The sequence below is a fragment of the Ascaphus truei genome, chromosome 1 (assembly GCF_040206685.1).
Source record: "Ascaphus truei isolate aAscTru1 chromosome 1, aAscTru1.hap1, whole genome shotgun sequence".
NCBI classification, from domain to species: domain Eukaryota; kingdom Metazoa; phylum Chordata; class Amphibia; order Anura; family Ascaphidae; genus Ascaphus; species Ascaphus truei.
In genome coordinates, this window is record NC_134483.1 from 54,062,009 (window position 1) to 54,086,068 (window position 24,060).

Consider the following 24,060-nt stretch of genomic DNA (forward strand, 5'->3'; position numbering starts at 1 on the left):
ATTTACTGACTTCTACACGGTCACTGGTTTGAACAGCCATTCATTTACTTAAGAAAATGTTGCACAGCACCATTAATGACCTTTCTTCCACTTGTCATAGCAGTCTGGAGTACTTCATCAGCTCTCTTACACAATCATAAATTGCCTCCATCATATTACATATGCCTTTTCCCTGTCTTTATTCCGAATGTGCTTGAAAAAGAAGTTTCAAGACTTATTGTGGAGGGCGGACAGATGCACATACTGTACGTTTGGAAAGAGCTCACGCACGTTGGTTATCAGTCTCTATGAAATGTTCTGTGCACACAAGTTCACAACCTTGAGTCTGATTCAAATGATGTATTTAAAAAAAAAAAAGCTTGTCTGTAATCTGCTGTGTTTCAGTTAAACTTCTGCAAAAAAGCATACTTGCTGGTGGGGACTTTTTCCTGTGACCTACGTGTGCTGAGCTTTGCTTATGTCAGAAAACAGCACATACTGTAGATGTTTCAGTAGAAAACCTCAGCTGCTGTTGTTTTTGTGTCGAGATTTATCTTTACCTTCCAGCTTTTTCGCCATCATCTGTACATGACTAATTAACAGCATGTCAGTCCTCACTTGTGCATTGTGTCCAATGATAAAAAAGTAACCAGGAGATTATCCAGAAGCGAATACTAAAGCATTCTGGCCATGATCCATCTCTTGTGTCCACTAAACAGGATCGAATTCTGAATATCAAACGGTTTACTAGACGTACTTTAATTTGTCCCTCTCATGTCTGTGAATTTTCACTGCATCCACTCCGATTACCATTGGTTATTCTCTTCTTTATCTTTTTCTTCAGATTAATATTCAACACTCCCAAAAGCCACCAAAAATACTGCTTCATTCACAGCAGATCTATTACTCAACCTCACGTACAACCCCTCTCAAAAATCACTATATTTTTATCGAATCATTTATTGAATTGATGAATTGCGACACATGTGTGATCTATATATATATACAAAAGAAAAGCGCCAGCTCCATAGCATAATACTGTAAAATAGAATACTTTATTTAAACATGAAGTAGTCAACAGGACCTATACTCGCATGGTGGGTAAAAAACACATTCGGTTGAGACAATCTGTGACAGCAGATAGACGCTGATGTGTGGACAGTCAGGCAGGTAGCCAGGAACATGGGGTCACATCCACCAGATGAGGAAAATGGTAACTGATGAATGGTAAGTATCACACAATCCCCAGAATGATCTTTCAATGGAACTAATCCCAGCTGCACCACAACACTTATCCCACCGGCTAACATCGGTAACATCATTGTTACCTAGTAAATGGACGTTTCTTTAGTTATCTTATGCATACACATTAAAATGTATTCCAGTTACATATCCCACGTGTGCTACAAGGGGAAGAGGAGTTGAGTCATCTGGATCTTGGGGATGGGGAAGAAATATGGGAGTTGGCAAGTAAGAGGTCAGTCTGCACATTATTCAGAGAGAAATATTTGGGTCTGCTGTGTGTGGCTGCTGTTCATGTTTGTAACACAGCAAGGTGAATCCGCAGACATTCAGTGGCTCTATAAAAGAACAAGTGCATCATGTATTTGCTCCTGTGTATCCCTTTGCCTTGCGTTTTTTTTTCTTCTGCGTGCCGGGTCCTGTATTGTATGGTTTGCCAGGGACGGGAATTGTATGTACTTTAACTGCCACCCATCCAAATATAAAACGTTTTGCAAAGAATGAAGGTAATGTACTCACTTTAAATACAATTCACCACTTTTCTCCCCATATCTCCCTAGAAATGTAAAATATATACGTCTAACCAAGAACAAAGCCAAACTTTCAGAAGGAATAGCAGACAGATTTAATGAGGCAATCTAAGCATCACTGTAAAAAAAATAATATATATATATATTTTTTTTTGTTTTAATATATTCTGCCTTTGTTTACCTTTATTGAAACCGAATGACCTAAGCTGCCCATCGATTCGTTCTCCCGTAATCAATCAGCAAAGATCCTGCTTCCCAGGTTCACTAAATAGCTGCCTTTTAGTTTCAATCAGTCAGTGCAACTCAGCAGATACAATGTATCCTTAATGTTACCTTAGTAATATAGCTATTGTTGCACTGCTGGGAAGGTGTGCTAAAGACTGTTCTAGAAATCAAAGGATGCTCAGTATATTACAACTCATTCAAAATGGCATTATGCGTTGAATAATGGGGGGAAAAATGAACTAACTATTTTCTAATACTACAGAACTGATTTATTTAAATATTTCATGGATTGCTTCCTTCAATTGGGTAAATCAATTCAGGAGGGCTACTGTGAAAGGATAACTGCATAAAGCATAACAACTTTAGTGTGTCTCTGTAATTAACCGGTGTTTTTTTTCCCCCTTCCTAATATGTTAATGGAAACAAGAAATGAGCGTAGCTTTATTTTCACCCATAAATATTGCGCGCAAGAAATGCTACTGCAGTAAAAGGATGACGTGGGGTGGGAACTTAGAGCTCAAATACAGTTAAAAGCCCATGTGCTTCGCATCAAAGTTTTGCAGCTCATCACTTCAGTTAACAAGACATGGACCAGTGGGTTACTTGGACACACAGTTGTGCCTTTTTGGCATGCATCCCTGTTCAGCTGCCTGTGTCTGACAGCCTCATACGAATCCATATGCAACGATGATCAGCCAAGCTTTTTATGAGAGTCCTGTGAGCATTATTAAATCTTTAGTGTGAGCTCTAAACTACTACTACGATGATTTAAAAAAACAGTATATGTATTTTCCCTTATTACAGCAGGGTTTGTTTTTTTTACGACATACACGTGTAATTAAAGCCCTTTCATTTCAGAATCCTGGTTTTATGGTTTTTTAATGTCTCTTTAGATATTATATAATGCACATATAATCTGAAAGCAACCTGTTATTTCCTAAGACGCCCCCCCACCCCAAAAAAAAATCTTTGCTGCTGGGAAAGGGTCTGCAACATGTACAAAAATCTGCTTGTAAAAAGTTGAAAGCAGCAGTTTGCGCTGCTCGCCATTTTCTTTACTTCAGGAGATCTGTTCTCGCCATTTCCCGCTCTGTTTGTATTTTTTAAAATCTGATACTCCGTTCAGGGCCTTTAATTATTTAAAATATTAAGGCACAGATCCATAAAGGGTGCTAAACGTTAGCATGCCTTTAATCCCATTCATATGAGCTAGAACTTAGCACCATTTTGTGGATCTGGGAGGTTAAAATGGAGCTCTCCCCAGAACAGGGGTTCTCAACTCCAGTCCTCAAGACCCCCCCCAACAGGTCAGGTTTTCAGGATATCCCTGCTTTAGCACAGGTGGCTCAATCAAGGGCTCCCTGCTTCAGCACAAGTGGCAGTTCAGTCTTTGACCGAGTTACAGATTGAGCCACCTGTGCTGAAGCAGGGATATCCTGAAGACCTGTCCTGTTAGGGGAGGGGGGTGTCTTGGGGACTGCAGTTGAGAACCACTGCCCCAGAAGACTATTTAAAGACTACCCTGGTAACGTCAGACTCGAGATTCCTGATAATTAACACTAAAAAAAATGATGTGCGGCAATGCATATTAGTCAGAAATATTGTTGGCATCTAGTACAGCAGTCAGTGAGGATCTGTGGGACCACTGATACTAGAAATGAGTGAGACTGCACCAAATGGGTGGGATTTGGCAGGTCTTTTTTTTTTTTTTTTTAGAACTTTTAAGCATCCACTTTTATACTGATTGAGGGAGAAAATCTTCAATGTAAGCACTTTTTCCCAATATCTTACTGGGTCCAGGTGAAGGATCTTATAATTGTCTCCTTATTTATAACACCTTTCCTTGTGTGCGCTGCAGTATTGATTGATGTGTTTATTGGTTAAACCTTTAAACCTGGAGAACCTCTGACTTTCTTTGCTTTACGTAAGTCCCTTGTCTGGTCGAGTGGCCTGCGTAAAAATATAAACCGGCTACTCTCTGTGTTATGTATAGACCTCAATGTCTCATGGACAGAATCCAACGCAATAATAATGCTGGTAGCTGTGGGGCAAGGGACGTTGGCATGACCAGAACGTAGGTGCAGTTCTTCTTACCCATTAATATAGTTCCTTCGTTCTATTGACCAGTGTATAGCTGGTTTTAAAATTGACTGCAATCATCCATCTGTCAGTGTTCCTTTTCTTAATACGCCTTTGAAAAATGTAAATGTTTCCGGTATGTCTCTGAGGTTGCATGCGAGCATATTCACCCCATCGGTGTTACAAGCTTCAGAATGGCATGTGCATGTTGGTTAATGATTGTGAACACATTTAAACATTTTTTTTAAAAACGGTACGAGACTCTGTTTTGAAACACAAAGTTATGGTCCTCAACAATTTGCCATATAAAGAAAAAAAGAAAGCCAGGCAGAGAATTATTTTGTCCAATGTTTGTTGATCGTCGGACACTTGATCTAGGATAACATATTTATAGAATTCTCAGTGTCCTTGTCAAGTTTCAAGGATGTCCAGCAGCAAATAATCTTCATAATGTTTCAGGCTTATTAACAAGAGGCCCATCTACAGAAATGATACTGTATGGTTAGGAACAAAAGGTTAAAAGTACTCCTGTTTAGTGGTCTTCATCATCTACTATGCCACTTCACCTCTCCTCTCACTTCACATTTGGCCTTTCTCAGCGAACCAACACAGACATTTTCTTGATCTTGTGTTTTCCCTGCCCTGCTTCCTCTTTGACTTTTTCAAACTCACTCTACCCTCCTTTTGATTACCACCTAATCTACTTTGACTTCACCCTACCTTCATTTACCTCACTCCCCCACCTTACACCCCCCCCCCAAGTACAATTATAGGAACCTACATACATAACTCAGACACCACCTCCAGTTCTCTTCCTCACTTCAGTCTCTACCCTCTCCTGTCTAAACATGGCAACCTCCCTGTGCAATAGCACAATTCTATTAGCCCTAGACCAAACTACTACTGCTTGCACCTAAGGAAGGCCATAATCCCGTCACCCTACTGATTGAAGTAAAAGTCTCCTATGTTCTCGCTATCTTTGCGCCTTCACGTCATGCTTCTTAAGAACACCAGCTTTCTCCTTTCTGTTTCCACCTATTATTAATAATAATAATAATAACTTTATTTCATATAGTGCTTTTTCTCCCAATGGAACTCCAAGTCCTTCACAATTACAGTATAGTGAGCAGCAAGCCGCATTGTACATAGGATTGTAAGTAAATTCACAAAGTCCAGGGGGAGCATAAAGGGGGGGGGGGGGGGAAAGACAACAAAGCACAGACAATCTAAGTGTAGGAGTAGTGTAATGCTAGACCAATATCAGCTCAAACCTCAGCTCTATAGACGGCCTACTCAAAAGATATAGGGTGTTCAAAAGCAGTTATAGCCAAAGCTGTGGCAGTTGATCCAGGGTAGATATGGTGCAGTACAGCGTCACAATACTCAGGGGAAAACGACCCCAATAGAGAGAGATAAGAACTCCATAGCATAGATCAACTAGGTACGAAATGGTTTATCTTAAAAATATAAAGTTTACACTTAAAATAAAAATGTTTAAAACTGGCACGTAACACTATATACATTAGTAAAGGAGAAGCCACACGGAGTGCTAGCTCATAGGATTGTAATCCCATTGGACCAGGGACCTAACCTGTTGTTACTGTGTGTAAATAGTTTTTTGAGCGTTTGTTGTGCATATTATTGTCAACACTATTGTACTGCGCTGAGAAACATGATGTTGCATTATAAATACATAAAATACATTAAACTAATAATATTAAAAAAAATGAACAGTTTGTGATGGGACCGATAGCTGATGAAACGTTTACAGTGAAGCCGGGTCCGTAGAGACTGATTCAATATGCTCTGAAGCTGCTTCCCGGTTTTGGAGAGGTCTTTAATCCTAATCTTTTGAATTGAACTGAACGCCGGCACCAGGAAGCAGCTTCACAGCATATTGAATAATGGCTTTAGATGGTAGACAAAGTTACACAGAATACATCATGTTTACACACGTACATTGAAGGGTGCTCTGCACCACTCGTCACCCGGGATTTCTTATTTCCCAATTTCTGTTATATTATAACCCATATTGCTAAGCGGGGCTACGGCATAAAGCATCACCTGGTGCCGGAAAACACCTTTTGGTCCATTCAAGTGAAATGGGCTGTAAGGTGTCTTATGTCATAGCACCCCTTAGTAAATATAAATGTGCACTTCAATGTTATTTTCCCTGAGTTTAACTCATATCTACAAATGTACTTATAGGCAAAAACAACTGCCGTTGCTTAACTCCTTAGCATAGGCCTAACATCCGGTTAAATTAGCACTGCCGGGCATTAGTTCAACATTTATTGTATCTAACTAAACATGGAATGTCTGTAAGTGTAACGTATACCTGCAACGTATAACTGCTGTTCATATAACATAGCCTTGTATTGTCGATATACAGTATCTGTGCCCAGGACATACTTAACAATGAGAGGTAGCTCTCAATGTATTATTTCCTGGTAAAGCATTTTATAAATAAATAACCAGGCTTCGTAACGCCCTTTTCAGGCAGAGAGAGAGAGTGGGTTAGTCAAAGATGTCTTCTGTCTACCCCTTTTGTTATCTTGCTAAACAAACACCAGTGCTCTGGAATAGGGAAGCATGATTTAAACTGGTTTCATTCTTACCTATCAGATAGATCCCAACATGTGTCTGTCTCAGGCTCTAAACAACCCCTTGGATATCACCTGCGGTGTCCCACAAGGCTTTGTTATGGGGCCCCTACTCTTCTCAGTGTTCATTAGTGATCTTCCTACAGCTTGTAAGGGAGCTTCAATACATATATATGCGTGTGGACGGACGTTCACAGAGGTACACAATTAGGAGGCTTTATAATGTGAAATTATAATAGGCTTTATTGTGCCTGTTCCTTTTCATCAGGAAATTATCCAAACACAGGGAGGGGGGGGGGAACAAAGCTTCCATTCACTTGGGAGTATTTCTAGTGAAATCCTATGCAATTAGTTCACATCTCCCTTAGTCAAGCAGTTCTCGCAGCCCCAAAACATATAGAATGAAAATAAGCAGATATAAGCAGTCTCTTAAGAATAAAAGTCTTATCTGTTTCTTGGAGGGAAAATCTCACTTCCTGGTTCAGCTTCAGGTGCAGTAGTTTTCCCTGAATCTTGAATTCAGCTCTGCTGTGCAGAGCTCAAGACCGCTCAGCTCCAGAGATCTGGGTTTCTTTTGGTCAGTCTCTCCTGGGACTCAAGAACCTCTGCTCTGTCTCTCCAAAGGTCAGCTCTCAGTCAGAGCTAGGGAGGAGTTACTTCCTGTCTCAAAGGCAGGCTTTTTCTACTACCTGTAATCAGGCAGGTGGTGCTAATTAATTTGCTACCAGCAGTTAACCACCACACTGCTGGATTAGAGGCACCTTTGTGAACAGGGATAAGTCCCCTGTTACATACCTCCCCTGTTTGTGGGAAGCTCGGGCTTACCACGGCCAAAGCCCATCCTTCCACTCTCATTCGAGATCTTTCTGTGACTTGAATGAGAGTGGATGGAGGAAGAGAACCCTCTGTCCCGCTGGGATTGGAGCCCTTTCTCCAGTTTATTTTTGTCTCCTCCCGAAGGTGCTTGAGATCAGCACTCCTCAGTCGCTCGTATGGCAACAGTTGTAGAGCAGTTAGGACTAGCCCTTAGAGTTTTCTGCTCTTCTCCACACCACGGAGTCGCCAGTCGCCAGTTCACCTTCTTTGGGACTGAGTTGCACCTCCACCTCCTTTTCCAGAGAACGTCCTATTTTTTCAGCTTCCTCAGCTAAGGATTCTTCTGGCTTTGATTCCGCACTCCTACCTCTGTTTGTTGCCTGTTGGGCAGCTGTAGGTTTGGCTAGTGCTTTCTTAGGTAGCTGTATTAGAGTCTCCTTCATATTATGGAGCTCCGTAATTTTTGTTGTCAAGGTTGCCGCTGCGTCTGTTTCCTCCTTGGTGTACTGACTCAAGGGAATGGAACAGTCTCTGTCTCTCCAGCTCTTGCTCCAGTTTCTGAGCCTTCTCACGCTCCCTCTCATACAGAGTCACCTGGTATCGAAGCTCCGCCTCCAATGATGCTCTGAAGACATGCAGCGTGGCTTTTAGCTCCTCATACTGCTCTGTGGGGACGTACTGGGTATTCAGACGTTCCAGCAGCGCTTGTACCTCTTTAGCAGCCTGCAGCTTTTCTTCCTGCAGCGTTTGCTGCTTCTCCTCAGCATACTGGAGGTGTGTACGCAGACCTTGCAGTTGGTTCTGCAGTCGGTGCTCTGCTTCAAACATTTCCTCTTTCAAAAGTTTATTTATTTCTTTAAGAGCCTGCAGCTCTTCATTCTTTCCCTTGACGTATTCTGTCAACTCAGAATTTTCTTTTTTTAATCTTAAATTTTCTCTTTTTTCAGTCTCTGTACTATTCAGGGCTTCCTTGCAGTCCACCTTCCATTTTTGCACATCTGCTTGGAGGCGGGCTGTCTCCTGGCGTGAGACTTCCATCTCCAGGTTTAAGTTCTGAAGCTCCTTCTGAGAGACTTTGAGATCTAAGTTAAGATGTAGGATAGTTTTCCTTGAAATGTCCAGCTCCTCAGTGAGACTGTGTAGTTCCTTTCTGGAAACTTCCAGGTCTGTGCGGCAGCTGTTGGTCTCATGATGTGAGGCATCCAGTGCTCTGTGGAGTGTCTGAACCTCTTTCTGAGCTACGTCCACCTCTATCTGGACACTGTTGACCTCCTGTTGTGAGGCATTCAGCTCTATGCGAAGAGTGTGAACGTCTTGCTGGAAGACTGTCATCTGCTTCAGTGCCTCCTCATACTTCCGCTTTAGCGTAGCCACCATTTTATTAGATTGGCTCTGCTTTTCATCCATGGCGGAAATAGCAGCATTTGCAGTATCTAGCTCAGTCTTGAGATCGTCCAATTCTGTCCTGGTCACAGAGTAAATTGCGAGCACAATCTTCTGTAGCTCAGCATTTTTTTTTTCTCTCTTCCTAATTCTTCAGAGAGCAGATCAGTCATGCCTGGCAATTTTCAGGGCGTCTTCAGGGCTGGTCAAGGGATCGTCACTCAGTGGTTCCGGCTCCGCTTCCCTGGGATGACTGGTTGAGGGTTCCTCACTGTTGGCACCGGACAGACACTTCTTTGGGGTACACGATTTCTGCCTTGGGCCCTCTGGATATTCGGTTAACCGTGGGACAAATTCTCCATTTTCTCTAGGCTGCAGGGCAACTCGGTCCCCCTTTTCCTCCACAGGATCTGCGGACGTGTCTGTTCCTTCCACGGTAAGTGAAGAACTGCTTTTCTTTTTCCGCCTTTTTGATTTGGATGACACTGTCCCTTCAGGGATATTGGGGTCTCCATCTTCATTTGAAATTTTAGCAGCTTCATTATATACACCAGGCTTTTCTTGCAGTTGCTTTAGCTGACAGAAATATTGGGTGATCTGCTGCTCCCGCTCTGTCTCCTGTTGATCATATTCGTCATCAAAGGGAGCGGTCTTTTCTGTTCGTGCCGAGTTCAGGCACCCCCACCATTCTTGGGGTGTTTTGTGGGTGTGACTCGGTTCGGGTTCCCCGTAAGAGATGTCTTCCTCTTTATTGGACTGGAAGGGCCACTTTTCCGTGGGGTAGGGTTCATTACAGAAACGGTGCATCTTGCCCTCAATTTTTAGGCTATCAGGTGTAATTTTCTTCATGACCCCAGGAGGCGCTATTGCAGCTGTTGCCACTGTATTTACTAGAACCCCCAATTGTGGTAGTCCTACAGATGGGCATATTTTGCTTGTAGAGGTCGTAGCTCTCACAGGCATCTCTGTAGACTTTTCTTTCTTGGATAATTTTTTTTTTTTTTCAATATCAGCAGTGCTGTGCATGCATTTTCTTTTATCAGGTATACAAGATTGTGCAGTTGCTAGGTAACAAAAAGTCTATTTGCTATACACCATTTATTTGCTAGGTGCAATCCCTCCGCTTCAGCAACAGAATTTGTTTTTCTGCCTGAGTTCAGTAATTTTCAGTCTTATCTTTGGGTATTATGGCATTCACACTTCACACTTTGGGTGTCTGTTTTGCTCCCAAAATAATAGGCATACTTTTTTACTTGCAGAAAAAAAAACATTCTTTGCAGTGGACTCAACACTCAGCAATTGGCTTTGAAAACCCTTTTTCTTTATAGGGCAATTTTACACTGCATATACTCCATTCACAGCTGGTAGCCCTATGCGGTGTGGCAACCTTTATTTGCAAAATCAGTACCACTCGTGTGTCACCATCTGTATTCACTGCTTCAGCGAAACTTTTGAAAACAACAAACACCTATCCCTTTCCAAGGGCTGACTCACTTCTTGAATCCTGACTATGGCTGAAAGGCAAAGACCCCTATTTCAATGACCATATTACGCTTTGTGATAGGCAAATAAAGTTTTAGCTGCTTCAGCAGACTCTCTCCTCTTGGGATTGGGGTAAAGAGTCCATCTGTGTTTTTGTAAGTTTCAATGCAGTGTAAGTTTCAGTGCAGTGGTGTGTCCCTTTAATTCTGATCTCTGCTGCATGAGGTTTTTTTTTCTCTAAGTTTCTCAGACTTGTTTGTAGGCAAAAAAGCATAACAAAAATTTCACATAAAACTCTCCGGTCCTTTTTAACTACAAAGACACCTCTTGTCCCACCTTGGACACCATATGTGGACGGACGTTCACAGAGGTACACAATTAGGAGGCTTTATAATGTGAAATTTTAATAGGCTTTATTGTGCCTGTTCCTTTTCATCAGGAAATTATCCAAACACAGGGGGGGGGGGGGGGAACAAAGCTTCCATTCACTTGGGAGTATTTCTAGTGAAATCCTATGCAATTAGTTCACATCTCCCTTAGTCAAGCAGTTCTCGCAGCCCCAAAACATATAGAATGAAAATAAGCAGATATAAGCAGTCTCTTAAGAATAAAAGTCTTATCTGTTTCTTGGAGGGAAAATCTCACTTCCTGGTTCAGCTTCAGGTGCAGTAGTTTTCCCTGTGTCTTGAATTCAGCTCTGCTGTGCAGAGCTCAAGACCGCTCAGCTCCAGAGATCTGGGTTTCTTTTGGTCAGTCTCTCCTGGGACTCAAGAACCTCTGCTCTGTCTCTCCAAAGGTCAGCTCTCAGTCAGAGCTAGGGAGGAGTTACTTCCTGTCTCAAAGGCAGGCTTTGTCTACTACCTGTAATCAGGCAGGTGGTGCTAGTTAATTTGCTACCAGCAGTTAACCACCACACTGCTGGATTAGAGGCACCTTTGTGAACAGGGATAAGTCCCCTGTTACAATGCGGATGACACAATCTTACTGTATATGCACACAGCCCTGATCTCTCTGACCTTGGACACGTACTTCAATCTGACTTTTTGAGACTTGAAAATTGGATTTCCCAAAACAAACTGTTTTTAAACACTAACAAGACTGTAACAATGGTATTTGGGAACAAGGCTACATTTCTAAAGCTTCCAATAAAGCAGCTACAGATCAGAACCAACTAAAGGCTGTGTTTATAGTTGAGAGTGGCTGTGCTCTCCAGCGCTGATGCTTACCTCTCGTTACCAAGCGGCTGCTTTTCATGTCCTTGCCCATCAGACAGAGCGTGTGCTCTGGTAGGCGGGGCTTGTGGGGCGGGAGGCGAGACAGGGATCTGTGTGATGGATATGTATGTATGATATGTATGTATGTGTGTATATATATGTATGATATATAGGATATATATATAGGTATATCCAAAATATATATATAAAATATATATATCTCATTTAATATATATCCCCTATATGCATGGATATAATGGATATTTATATATATATATATATGGACCCCGAATTAAAAAAACATAATGTCAAAAAAATGTGTACACTGCACACACTCACAGCACTCTCACAGCACACACTCGCTGCACGCACACAGCATACTGCACACACTCACTACACACACACACAGCACTCTCACAGCACACACTGCACACACTGCACACACACAGCACACACACTCGCAGCACCAGCACACAGCACTCTCGCAGCACACACTCACTGCATACACTGCACACACTCACTACACACACTCACAGCACACACAGCACCAGCACACAGCACTCTCACAGCACACACTCACTGCATACACTGCACACACACAGCACACTGCACACACTCACTACACACACTCACAGCACACACAGCACCAGCACACAGCACTCTCACTCCATACACTGCACACACACAACACAGCACAGCACAGCACATAGGGAACAATGGCCGCTCTTGGGTGTAAGATCATTTCTGTGCTGCGCTCTGATTGGAGGCTGTGCGGTCACATGACCGCACCTCCTCTCCAGCAAGCACAGAAACACAGATTTGCCTGTAGCTGGAAGCTGAGCGAGGTTCAGCAAGCGAGAGCAAGCAAGCGGAAGCTTTCACTCAGAATGGCACCATAACATATAATGGGTCTCTGAATATATGCTAAGCGCGCATCAGCAAGCACTATGCCACTATAAACACAGACTAAGGCTGAGTTCCCGCTAGCGCTGACCGAGCTCATGGTTGTGGTGACGTCACCAACTCTTCAAGCATAAGCGTTCTGCTGTTCTGCAAATGTTTTAGAGCAGGAGCGGGGAACATGGCTATGAAGGGAAGAGGCATGTCATTGGCTGGATCGGGGCTGTGTGTGTCTCCATTCTTTCCCTCCCCCTTTCCAAAAATGGCAATTAATTGGGCAAGAAAAATTAAATAAATAAAAATTGTGCAAAGAAAAATAAAAAACCTCTCTCCGCCCCCCCCCTTTCACTTCTCTCCACTCAGCATATCCTGCCTCTCACTCCCCATTGGTTAGAGCAGGGTCATGTGACCATGCTCTGAGCTCGAAAGTCAAAGTCCCTTGTCTCCCCAAGCACCAGGCTTGGGAGAGCGTGCGTGCCTGCGGACGCGCCGCGTGAACGTCAGGATTTACATTCAAAGAGGTAAGCGCATCAAGCGCAAAGCACGCTCAGCCCCAGCGGGGACTCAGCCTTATATAGCTCAACCCCGTTATAGTGTTATCCGCTACAACGCGGATCCACTTATAACACGGTCTGAGCGTAGCGTCCGAACATCTCCTACCTTTCTTTCCCCCAGAACTACCATGCAAGCTGAGGACGCGACCCAGCTGCTCAAGCGGCACCGCGGCAATTACGTCAGCTGTGGTTTAAATATCTACTGAATGCTATGTTGCTAACGGAGACAGACACACACAGACACACACACACAGACACACACAGAGGTTAACCTCACTCTCTGCTCCACACCTCTGGAATGTCCTTCCCCTCAATACCCGACTGGCACTTCTCCCAACTTTAGGACCCATCTTAAAACTCCTCTTTAACAAAGCATATGGGTAACTCAGCTGGCAGATACTATACACCTCAGATGCGCTGATCTTGGCCCCTTGCAGATGCACTTACCAGAGCACCTTCCTACTTTCTCTGTAAGTTCTCCATACTTAACACTTAGATTGTAAGCTCTTCGGGGCAGTGACTCCTTTTGTTTTGTCTGAAGCTCTTTTTATCATTGTGTTATAATATTATGTCATGTGTATTGTGCAGCGCTATGTACCTGAATGGTGCTATATAAATAAAGATATACATACATTTTACTAGAGTCCAAAGTTACTTGAATACCCCACCCCACCCCCCCCCAGCACACACATACATCCCTTGGAGAGATACCTGTGCACAAAAAGTAACTTATGTGGAAGTGCATGCACACCGCTAAATGGTGCTGGAGGGGGGTACTTATCTGCCGGTGCACTGTGTCCAGGGAGGTCCAGACATCCCAAAGGAGATCAGCAAAGAAAATGGAAGCAGGCCTTCTGAAGATGCAGTTTAATGTGCCACCAAAGGGTCCAACGTTTCGGCAAAAATTGCCTTTATCAAGGAGAAGGCCACAGGAAACACATAAATCACCTGTTACAGGCATCAGGGAGGATGTCTCTTCACACCCGTGCCCCCCCCCCCCTGGTGGCGTATGACGTCATCACGCCACATCGCGCTGGTGTCCTGACGTCACGATGTGGGCGTCGACATCCAGGAGCATGGCAGCAGTAATCGTGGAGGGGTGAGTACCTATCAGTGTATTTATATAGTGGCGATTTATGTGTTTCCTGTAGCCCTCTCCTTGATAAAGGCAATTTTTGCCGAAAGGTTGGTCCCTTTGGTGGCACATTAAACTGCATCTTCAGAAGACCGTGTGCGTGCTTCCATTTTCTTCACAAAAAGTAACTTGCCTGACATACCTGGAATATTTGTAATCCCATATTTCATAGTCTGGGTGGTGATGACGCTACCTTTAGGTATGACCTATATTAAATAACGTCAGGTTCCGATTAACCTGCTGTCAATTCAGGTTAGCGTTGGGTTAAATAGCCTAACGCAGCTTAGTACATCTGTTCCACATTGTGTCCCAGCCCAACAAGAGTTTACATTCGAATTTTTGGTGTTTGGTGCCTGAGGAATTAAAATAACTTGCCCTCGCCTCACAAGGAGCTGACACTGTCATTCAACCTGGGTTTTCCGCTTCAAAGACAGTGTCCTAATTGCTAAGCTACTATCACAGCTATTTAATGTCATGTTTGCGTAAACATTACAATATGTTAATAATAATAATAATAATAATAGCATGTTCTTGTATAGCGCTGCTAGTTGTACGCAGCGCTTTACAGAGACATTTTGCAGGCTGAGGTCCCTGCCCCGTGGAGCTTACAATCTATTTTTTGGCGCCTGAGGCACAGGGAGATAAAGTGACTTGCCCAAGGTTACAACGAGCCGACACCAGGAATTGAACCAGGCTCCCCTGCTTCACACTCTCAGTGCCAGTCAGTGTCTTTACTCACTGAGCCTTCTCCCTATGTTGTACGGTATTCTTTGTCAATTGATTAGTCCACTGCTATCCTATTTAGAAAGATGATACTAGAACAGTATAATACAATGAAAGCGCAAAGAGAACATTCATTATTCTGCTTAAGGCTAAAAATAATAATAATTTTTTTTATATATATAATTTACATATTTTATATAAATATATAATTTAACAGCGATCCAGAAATTGTTTTTCAAATGTTGATTTTAATCATTGCACACCCTTCCTAATTAGCAGAAGCCTACATAAAATTTTTTTGTACATGTGGTACAAACAGAAATCATGTTTGTTATAGATATATCTTGGTAGCAATCTAAGGCGTTGGTTGGTTGAACAGAGAAATGACACCCCGTGTTTAGTTAGAAGACAGAGAATGTGAATTCTCCTTGGCGATTGGAACGCTGAAAAGAATACTTACATGACACAAGCATGTGATCCATTCCCCAGCTTGCTGTTGCCCTTGTACCACTAGTAATTATGCCACATGGCAAAAAATGAGACTGCCAAAGTGGGATGGAGGCGGAGGACTACTGTATATCCTGTTCTGACACGTTGTATATCTAAAGAATTTTCGCTGGCAAGTTTATGCATCTATAAGTGAGTTTCCTCTAGTAAGATCTGGCATGCCGGTCATCAGGGGCTTTTTTATTATCAGGAATAATAGAGACACTTCCCCTAAACATATAAACATAAATATTGACCATGGATAAGACCATTTGGTACCCACATTTACTATTGTTACCAAATCAGTCTCTGGCAGAATCTTTACCATTTCCTGAAACGTTCTATCTCTCGTAGGGTTGTGATGTTTATACCAAGCCTTTTTTTTTTTTTTAATACATAGACTGTATTTGCTGTCTACCACTTCTTTTGAAAGACTGTTCCACGTATCCACAGATAATCAGTAGCTTTGAGGAGAATAGCACAATGTTTCATGATTCTTTGACTAGTTTAATTATCATAGCGGCTGTAGAAAGCAATATCCTAGATCATTGCAACCTATTATAGTGACACCAAATCACATGCTCCATTCAGGAGCAGACACTACAGTATATAGATGTCCCCATCCCTATTAAGGAAATCTTATATACAGTTGTAAATGGAATGGTCCTAGCGGAGATCTTTATTTCTATATGGGACTTGTTCATGTCTGATGCACCGGTTCCCTGCACTCTTCTATAGATGGCTAGAACCTAAACTGCATTCATGAGTAATTCTGTATATTACTTGTTTTTTTCCAGGTCCACACAAAGTTCCAATGCAGGCAGGCACATGCCCCAAATACTGACACTTCATGTGTGACTTTCTCCTACGGTGCAACTGTCCTTGCCACTCGAGGAGGTAAGTGCCAATACGCTTAGTTTGTAAAATATTTGTGGTAGTGCTTTCCTTTGCATTATATTTACACTGGCGTAATTTTCTATTAGTGTGTTGTGCACATTGGATTCTTGCATAGCGCTGCACTATATAGGGACAAATAATCCAGGTAAAGAATTGAGTTTGTTACAGAGAATTGAAATATTACCTCCACCACCTAATTTGAGTTTATTTTCAGAGTGTTTTAATAGCATCTATCCTATACTGCTAACCTTATTCTGTAAACGTTGATTGATGTTAGAAGAGAGCCGAGGCTATCTGACATGTGCCACCTATAACCATGTTCTGTCCAATGCTGCTTCAGTACCAGATGGACATGTCACTTGCTCTGGAATATGGTACAGTACAACTCCATCCAGCACTGTCATAAATATCTATATGTGTGTTACTGTATAAGAATATGGTGAATGAAACCAAACCTGTAATATGTTAGCAAAATACATAGATTCCCAACAAGCTAGCTCTCTATCTCTCTCTCTCTCTCTCTCTCTCTCTCTCTCTCTCTCTCTCTCTCTCTCTCTCTCTCTCTCTCTCTCTCTCTCTCTATATATATATTATGTGGTAATGGTTGGGGTTTCTCAGAGCTTGTTGGGAATCTGTGTATTTCGCTAACTGTGTGCAGCTGGTCTCAGTTGCTCATGGGTTGGTAGTGCCCTCCCCCAAGGTTTAAGCTTGCCCCACCCCACTTTCCAAGTTGGCAGGTCAGTTTCATTTTGCCAGGTTATGACAGATCCAATGTGATCATTCTTCCTGCAATTTTACAGGTAAATAAGAATTTTAACCCAGGTGAGTGTTAGGACCTGCTTTCGGTCATGCCTTGTAAGTGGCAGCAGCCTTAAGATGCTTTGGCCAATGGGTTAAACTAAATAACCCTTTTTACAAGAGATATATAGGTATTGCACTGTGTATTTTTGTCACAATGGAAGTAGCTTTGGGCATTTTTGTTTTTTTGCTGTAATATGTTGTCTCACTTTCCACTCAATATAATTACACCGTTCCAGAAACAGAAAAAAAGTGACATGTCCAACATCAGATGGAACAGAGTCATGAACTGAAATGTTACATCTCGGAGAACAGCCCAATAACACTTATAGTGCCATGTGAGCTGTGCCGCATTGCAATGTGTTTCAGACTCTACTGACAAGTGGGCAACCATAAATTCAAACCAGGAGTAAAAAGAAAGTTGATGGATGCAATTTATCTTGGTTATATAAATTACACTTCATTTATGCCCACAATATGTTAATAAAAATAAGAGAAACCTTTCCACTCTGACGTAGCGGTAGATGCGTAAGGACCGTTGGCATCTTGGAAGAATATCCCAGCTAAGATCATTTGGAGACATTTTGCTTTAGGCCCAATGAGGTCGGGGAAAGACTGAGTTATTGTGGTTTGGAGTTTTTTTTGTTTTTTTTGTTAGCATTGACAAAGTGTAATTATTATTAGAGGCTAAAGCTGGTAAATTCAGGGCATTATTGAAATCCCTGCTCTCCGATTGGTTAAAATTCCAGGCATTATCCAATCAGTAATGCCCGGAATTTAAGCAGCAGAATGTGTAGTTTTCAATGTGTTTATTTCCAGCCAATCAGCTTTCAGAACAGCTGAGACAGGTCAGGGGATTGGTTTGATTGAAGTAACAGCTCTGAGACAGGGCAGGGGATTGGTCAGGACGTATCAGCCACGGGTTGACTCCTCCCGAGCTGACTGAGATTTTCTGAGCAGATTCAGTTGAATGGGGGGGGGGAGAGGAGTCTGCAAAGCAAATAAGTAAGTGACTGTCTGCAGTTTCTTTGTGGCTGCAGTTTGTGTGTGAGTGTCAGTAGCAGTGTGTGTGTGCTGTGCTGTTGTATATCTGTGTAGAGGTGCTGTGTGTGTGTATAGAGCTCCAGTGTGTGTGTGACAGTGTCAGCAGCAGTGTTTATGGGTGTAGCGTGTGTGTAGCAGCAGTTTGTGTGTGTGTATAGAGGTGTTGTGTGTGTAGGTTGTGTGTGTTTATGAGTATGTTGTGTGTGTGTAGAGGTGCTGTGTTGTGTATAGAGGTGGGGTGTGTGTAGAGGTGCTGTGTTGTGTGTAGAGGTGGTGGTGGGGGGAGTGCAAAGTTTAGTAAGTGGCTGCATTTTTTATTGTGGCTGCAGTGTGTATGTGTGTGTTGTGCTGTTGTATGTGTAGCAGCAGTTTGCGTGTGTGCAGAGCTGATGTGTGTGTGTGTGTGTGTGTGTGTGTATAGAGCTCCAGTGTGTGTGTGTGTATGTGTGTGTTTGTGTGTTTGTATGTGTGTCAGTGTCAGCAGCAGGGTTTATGGGTGTAGCATGTGTGTGTAGCAGCAGAGTTTGTGTGTGTAGAGCTGCTGTGTTGTGTGTGTGTAGATGTGCTGTGTTGAGTGTAGAGGAGGTGCTGTGTTATGTGTCTACAGCTCCAGTGTGTGTGTGTGGAGCTGCTGTGTGTGTAGAGCTGCTGTGTTGTGTGTGGTGTGCTGTTGTGTTTGTGTAGCAGCAGTTTGTGTGTATTGAGCTGCTGCTGTGTGTGTGTGTGTGTGTGTGTGTGTGTGTGTGTGTGTGTGTGTGTGTGTGTGTGTGTGTACACAGAGGGGCGGCAGTGTGTGATATAGATATCTGCAGCGTAAGCGAATATAGAGGTGGTTTCATGTATTTACCATTTTATTTTAATAAAAAAATCTATTTAACTATACAAAAGTGTCTATTATTTATGAAAAAAGTCTACATTTAGCTTATAATAGTCATAATCCCCTCAGAACAGGGCATTACTGCTTCGCCTCAGGCCTTCAACTCTTCCAGCCAGGGCATTATTGGCCAGTAATGCCCTGTTCTTCGGGGATTATTACTTAATTATTATTATTATTATTATTATAATGATAAATTGCACCAATTTTCTTTCTGTATTATTCTTGGTTTAGCCTGTGATAGTAGATGCAGTAATCTACTTTTGGATAATATTGGTGAAATAGTTTTTGGTATTCGTATAAATATTAGTGAAATAGTTGTGATGCCCCAAATTGTGCATTAATTTGAGATTATTTTTTAACCACAAGCCTGCTTCCACCTAAAATGTGGACAACAGTAACAGCATATACACCTCATATGTCAAAATATGTCATAATAGGGTGGCTGTCCAATATAGAATACAGAATAAATGAAACTATAAAGATTTGATTAGGTCCAGGTATGTTGGCATGCCCATGAGTTTTTCATGACCCTGATTAAAAACTTCCACTTTTACATGCCTAGAAAATAATCTTATGCGGATAAGGCGAATTATTGATGGGAAATCATCCAATTGTACTATTTCCTGGGAAGGATTTTTTTTTCTTCCTTAACACTGTTATGTGACTGTAGACTGACTCATTTGTGTGTTGTCCAAAAACAGAGTGGTAAAGTAACGTAAATTCAAGTTAGAGTAGTTCGCTGGAAAACAACCAATTAACACAGATGTGCATGGAGTTGTACAAAAACCTGCTAAATGTGTAGATTAAGCTACGTGATTGGTTGACCCGTTCAGTGCTAGAGGCGACTGCAGTGCATTGAGAAGCATGGGCTTTCAGACCTACAATATAAGGGTTGAGGATCTAGGGGAGCGTTTCCTCCACTGACATAACCTTAGTCGCCCCTTTTTTATATCTGGCAATGTGAAGAGCAGATTGTGTGTTCGCTGTGTCTTATATACTATATTAGTGAAAGCACTGTATGCCTGCCTGGATGTCCGGTGTCCCTAGGGGAAATCTCATTGGTCCCTTGGGCCGCCCGCCCCCGCACACCTCTCATTGGCCTGAGGCGGAGTGACGGGCAAAAAAAAAAAAACACACACACACACTCTCCACCCTCCTCAACGCACACACACACACTCTCCACCCTCCTCAACGCACACACACACACTCTCCACCCTCCTCAACGCACACACACACACACTCCACCCTCCTCAACGCACACACACACACACACTCCACCCTCCTCAACACACACACACACCACCCCCCCCCTCTGTCCGTCCGTCCCCCATCACGTGCGCCGCCCTGCACCGGCTCCGGACGGAGGGGAAGCGCGGCCCTCCTACCCCAGCCGTTCCCTTACCTCCCCGGTGCTACCTCCCCCTCAGGTAAGTCACTGCGCGTCCCGCCTCAGGCCCACTGCGCGTCCCGCCTCAGCCTCAGGCCCACTGCGCGTCCCGCCTCAGCCGCAGGCCCACTGCGCGTCCCGCCTCAGGCCCACACAGGGCGCTTCCTACCGCCGCTCAGCCGGACGGCACATCATCAGCCTCAGGCCCACTGCGCGTCCCGCCTCAGGCCCACACAGGGCGCTTCCTACCGCCGCTCAGCCGGACGGCACATCGGGGGACCAAGCGGGCGCCGGGGGGAGGGGGCGGGGGGGAGAGCGAGTCACGGGGAACGGGGGGGTGGGAGCGAGCCGCGAGCCGCCAGTCATGGGGAACGGGGGGGGCGAGTCACGGGGAACGACCACACGCCGAACCAGGAGGGGGGGGGCATGCACATACATTATGACAATACATATGCCCACTGCTCTCCATCCCCCCCCCACTCCCCTTTCCCCCCCCCCCACTTCCCTTTCCCCCCACTATAAATGTGTCAGTTACAGATAATAGATCAGCACAGATGTGTAGTTTATCTCTAGTGAAACATTTAGTGCATGAAGATGTTTTTATGCTCTGTGTATCTCACATTGCCGGACTTCAACTAAACATTTGGAATGCAAGTTCTCGCACGGTTGCTTTCTTTTTTCTTTTCTTTTTACATTTAACTATTTTTACTTCCAGGAACTAACATTTTAAAGCAAAGTCCTAAAAATTAAAGCAACTATAGTATATATCATCCTGGATAAATGAGGCAGCTGTTATGCAATTTCTCATTTCTCAACCCCTTGATCATATATTCTAAACACCTGGTTCTATATTTCTAATGTTGCAATCTTACACTTCCATATTTTTCAGGAGATGATTCTCTAAAAACGTGGGACATAAGGAACTTTAAGAAGCCCCTGAATGTAGCCTCTGGTTTATCCAGCTATTTCTCAATGTAAGCGTTTCAGATGCGGTTATGCTCTGTTTTAATCATGTTGAAAACTTGTCACCTGTTTAAAAAATTGTGGATTCAATAAGCCCCGAGCCAACCCGAACCTTGGCATTACTAGTTCGAACAACATCTTTTAGCATCACCAATAACATTTTCGTACTGTATTATTTTACCTACGGTACTTAAATAGGTTTTCTGTTCTGTTTCAGCATCACATGCAGGGGCATAGCCAGGACTTAGCCTGAGGCATTTTGTGTTGGTGGGACACTAATGTGTTCAGAGAGAGGTTACTCATCGGATATTGAGGGGGTGGGGACATTCCAGAGGTGTGGGGCAGTGAGTGAGGATTTAGGCTGGAGAGGGCTTTAAATATAAAAGTAGTCAGAAGACAACCTTGAGCAGAACGCAAGAGTCGGGCGGGTGTATAGTGAGAAATTAGTACTGAGATGTAAGGAGGGGCAGAAGAGAGGATAGCCTTGAAAGCGAGGAGGAGAATTTTGTGTGTGATACGGGAGGTAATAGGCCAGGAGAGGGAATTCAGCAGCAGAGACACCAAGACAGGTTTAGGAGAGAGTACAGTGATTCTGGCAGCACCGTTTAGGATAGATTGTAGGGGAGAAAGGTGAGAGCAAGAAGACAGGACAGTAAAACTTTACAATAGTCGAGATGGGAGAGAATGAGGTCATGTGTTAGCGTTTTGGCAGTAGAGCAACAGAAGAAAGGTTGTATCTTTGCAATGTTACGGAGGGGAAAAAAACAGGTTTTCGCTACATTGTGAATGTGAGGGCAGAGACAAATGTAACCCCTAGGCAGCGTGCTTGTAATACTGGGTGTTTGATACTTCTGCCAATAGTAAGAAGGATGTAGTAGGGCCAAACTAGGGAGGAAGTATGAGAAGTTCCGTATTGGACATGTTAAGTTTGAGTGGAGGGAGGGCCATCCAGGATAATATAGTTGGGAGACATTCAGAGACTTTGGTCTGTACAGCAAGAGTAATGGGTTGAAAGATAAATTTGTGTCATCGGCATAGAAGTGATATTTAAACCCAAGAGATGTAATAAGGTCACCGAGAAAGAATGGGAGAAGAGGTCCACGGACAGAGAGATCGAAGGAGGAGGTGTTAGCAAATTACACTGAAAGTACAATGGGAGAAGTGAGAGGAAATCCAGGATAGAGCTCTGTTACGGATACCAAGAGTATGTAGAATGGGAAGGAGAAAGGGGTGGTCCACAGTATCAAAGGCTGCAGAGAGGTTGAGTAATATAAGCAGGGTGTAATGACCTCTGTCTTTGGCAGCATGGAGGCCATTAGGTATTTTGGTGAGGGCTGTTTCCGTTGAGTGAGCAGTGCGGAAGCCAGATTGTAGAGGGTCTAAGAGAGGGTAGGTGGTGAGAAAATGGAGTAAGCGAGATAATACAAGACAAGGAGTTTAGAGGCAAAAGGCAGGAGGGCGACAAGGTCAATAGTTAGAGCGACAGCTAGGGTCAAGCTTACTGTTTTTAAGTAAATGTATAACTGTTGTGTGCTTGAAGGCAGTGGGAAAGGTACCAGAGTAGAGGGAGGAGTTGAAAATGTGTGAGGCTAGGAATTAGAGTGGGAGCGAGACGTTTGAGGAGATGGGAGGGAATGGGTTCAAGAGGGCAGGTGGTAGATGGAGAGGAGATCGGCAGCGACATCCTCTATGACAGAGGTAAAGGAGTCGAGGAAGGCAGGAGGAGAGTTAGGAAGAGCTGTAGACTATGAGGATGATAAATGGGGGGGGGGGGGGAGGGGTTGCCTTGAAAATGAAATCCACCTTTGCCTTGAAATGAACGTGAAAGTACAAGAGTTTTTATTCTTTTGTGAAGAATTTCCTCTTTCCCTGTTTACTGTTATGAATATTTCTGAATTATACAGTACCATGTTTTATATTGTTTATACTGTATGCCTACAATCTAAATTTGTTCACAGGCAGCTATATACAATTAATAAAGAAATATTAGCTGCTATTCTAATATCCTGACATCTCGGATGTGGTGACTGTTCATTTGATATACAATGAAAGACCTATCAATGTCTAGTAATTTACCATTGTTTGATCTGATGTCTCTAGATGCACATTCTGAATGTCCTTATACCCACTTATAAACAGACTGTTGGCAATAGTGCAGACTTGACACACACACGTCTTTTTCGATACCTTAATAATACTGGGTAAATATTTCTGTCATGATGCTCATCGCCACCTCTTTCTCTAAAAAGTGCAAACCTGTTTCTAATTATAGACTCTTCACTTTAACAACTCTGTGTTCCCACTGGATTCCAGCAGTGTCCTTTTCCTCTGATTTTCCCTTGTCTCGATAAATATCTGCATCTCCATTCCAAATGTCACCATGTTTCCTACAGTCTCTGGATGCCCATACCCACATCATTGGCTCACCCATTTTGTGAAACAATATATAAAGTTTGTAAATGTTTTCCACTAATTACAGAGTTTTTACTCTTAATCGATTTTTTTTTTCCAATTCATGTTTCTTCTGAGTCTTTTTTTTCATTCTATGGCATCTGGAGCAGTGTTCTAGACCAGTGGCTGCCAACTTCAGTCCTCAAGGGCCACCAAAAGCTCAGGTTTTAAGTACAGTATATCTCTGCTTCGGCACAGGTGGCTCAATCGTTCACTGAGCCAGTGATTGAGCCACCTGTGCTGAAGCAGAGATATATTGTACCTAAAACCTGACCTGTTGGTGGCCCTTGAG

At 43.2% G+C, this 24,060-nt stretch overlaps 1 protein-coding gene across 2 annotated transcripts in view; it reads left to right on the plus strand.

The window, feature by feature from the left end:
* WDR70 (WD repeat domain 70) overlaps positions 1 to 24,060 on the plus strand; it is a 344,061-nt gene that overhangs the window by 258,658 nt on the left and 61,343 nt on the right. For both annotated transcript variants that reach the window (XM_075588451.1, XM_075588456.1), the window contains 2 exons: positions 16,149 to 16,248; positions 21,244 to 21,328. In XM_075588451.1, the coding sequence (XP_075444566.1) occupies positions 16,149 to 16,248; positions 21,244 to 21,328 (185 nt within the window). The remainder of the gene's footprint in view (positions 1 to 16,148; positions 16,249 to 21,243; positions 21,329 to 24,060) is intronic.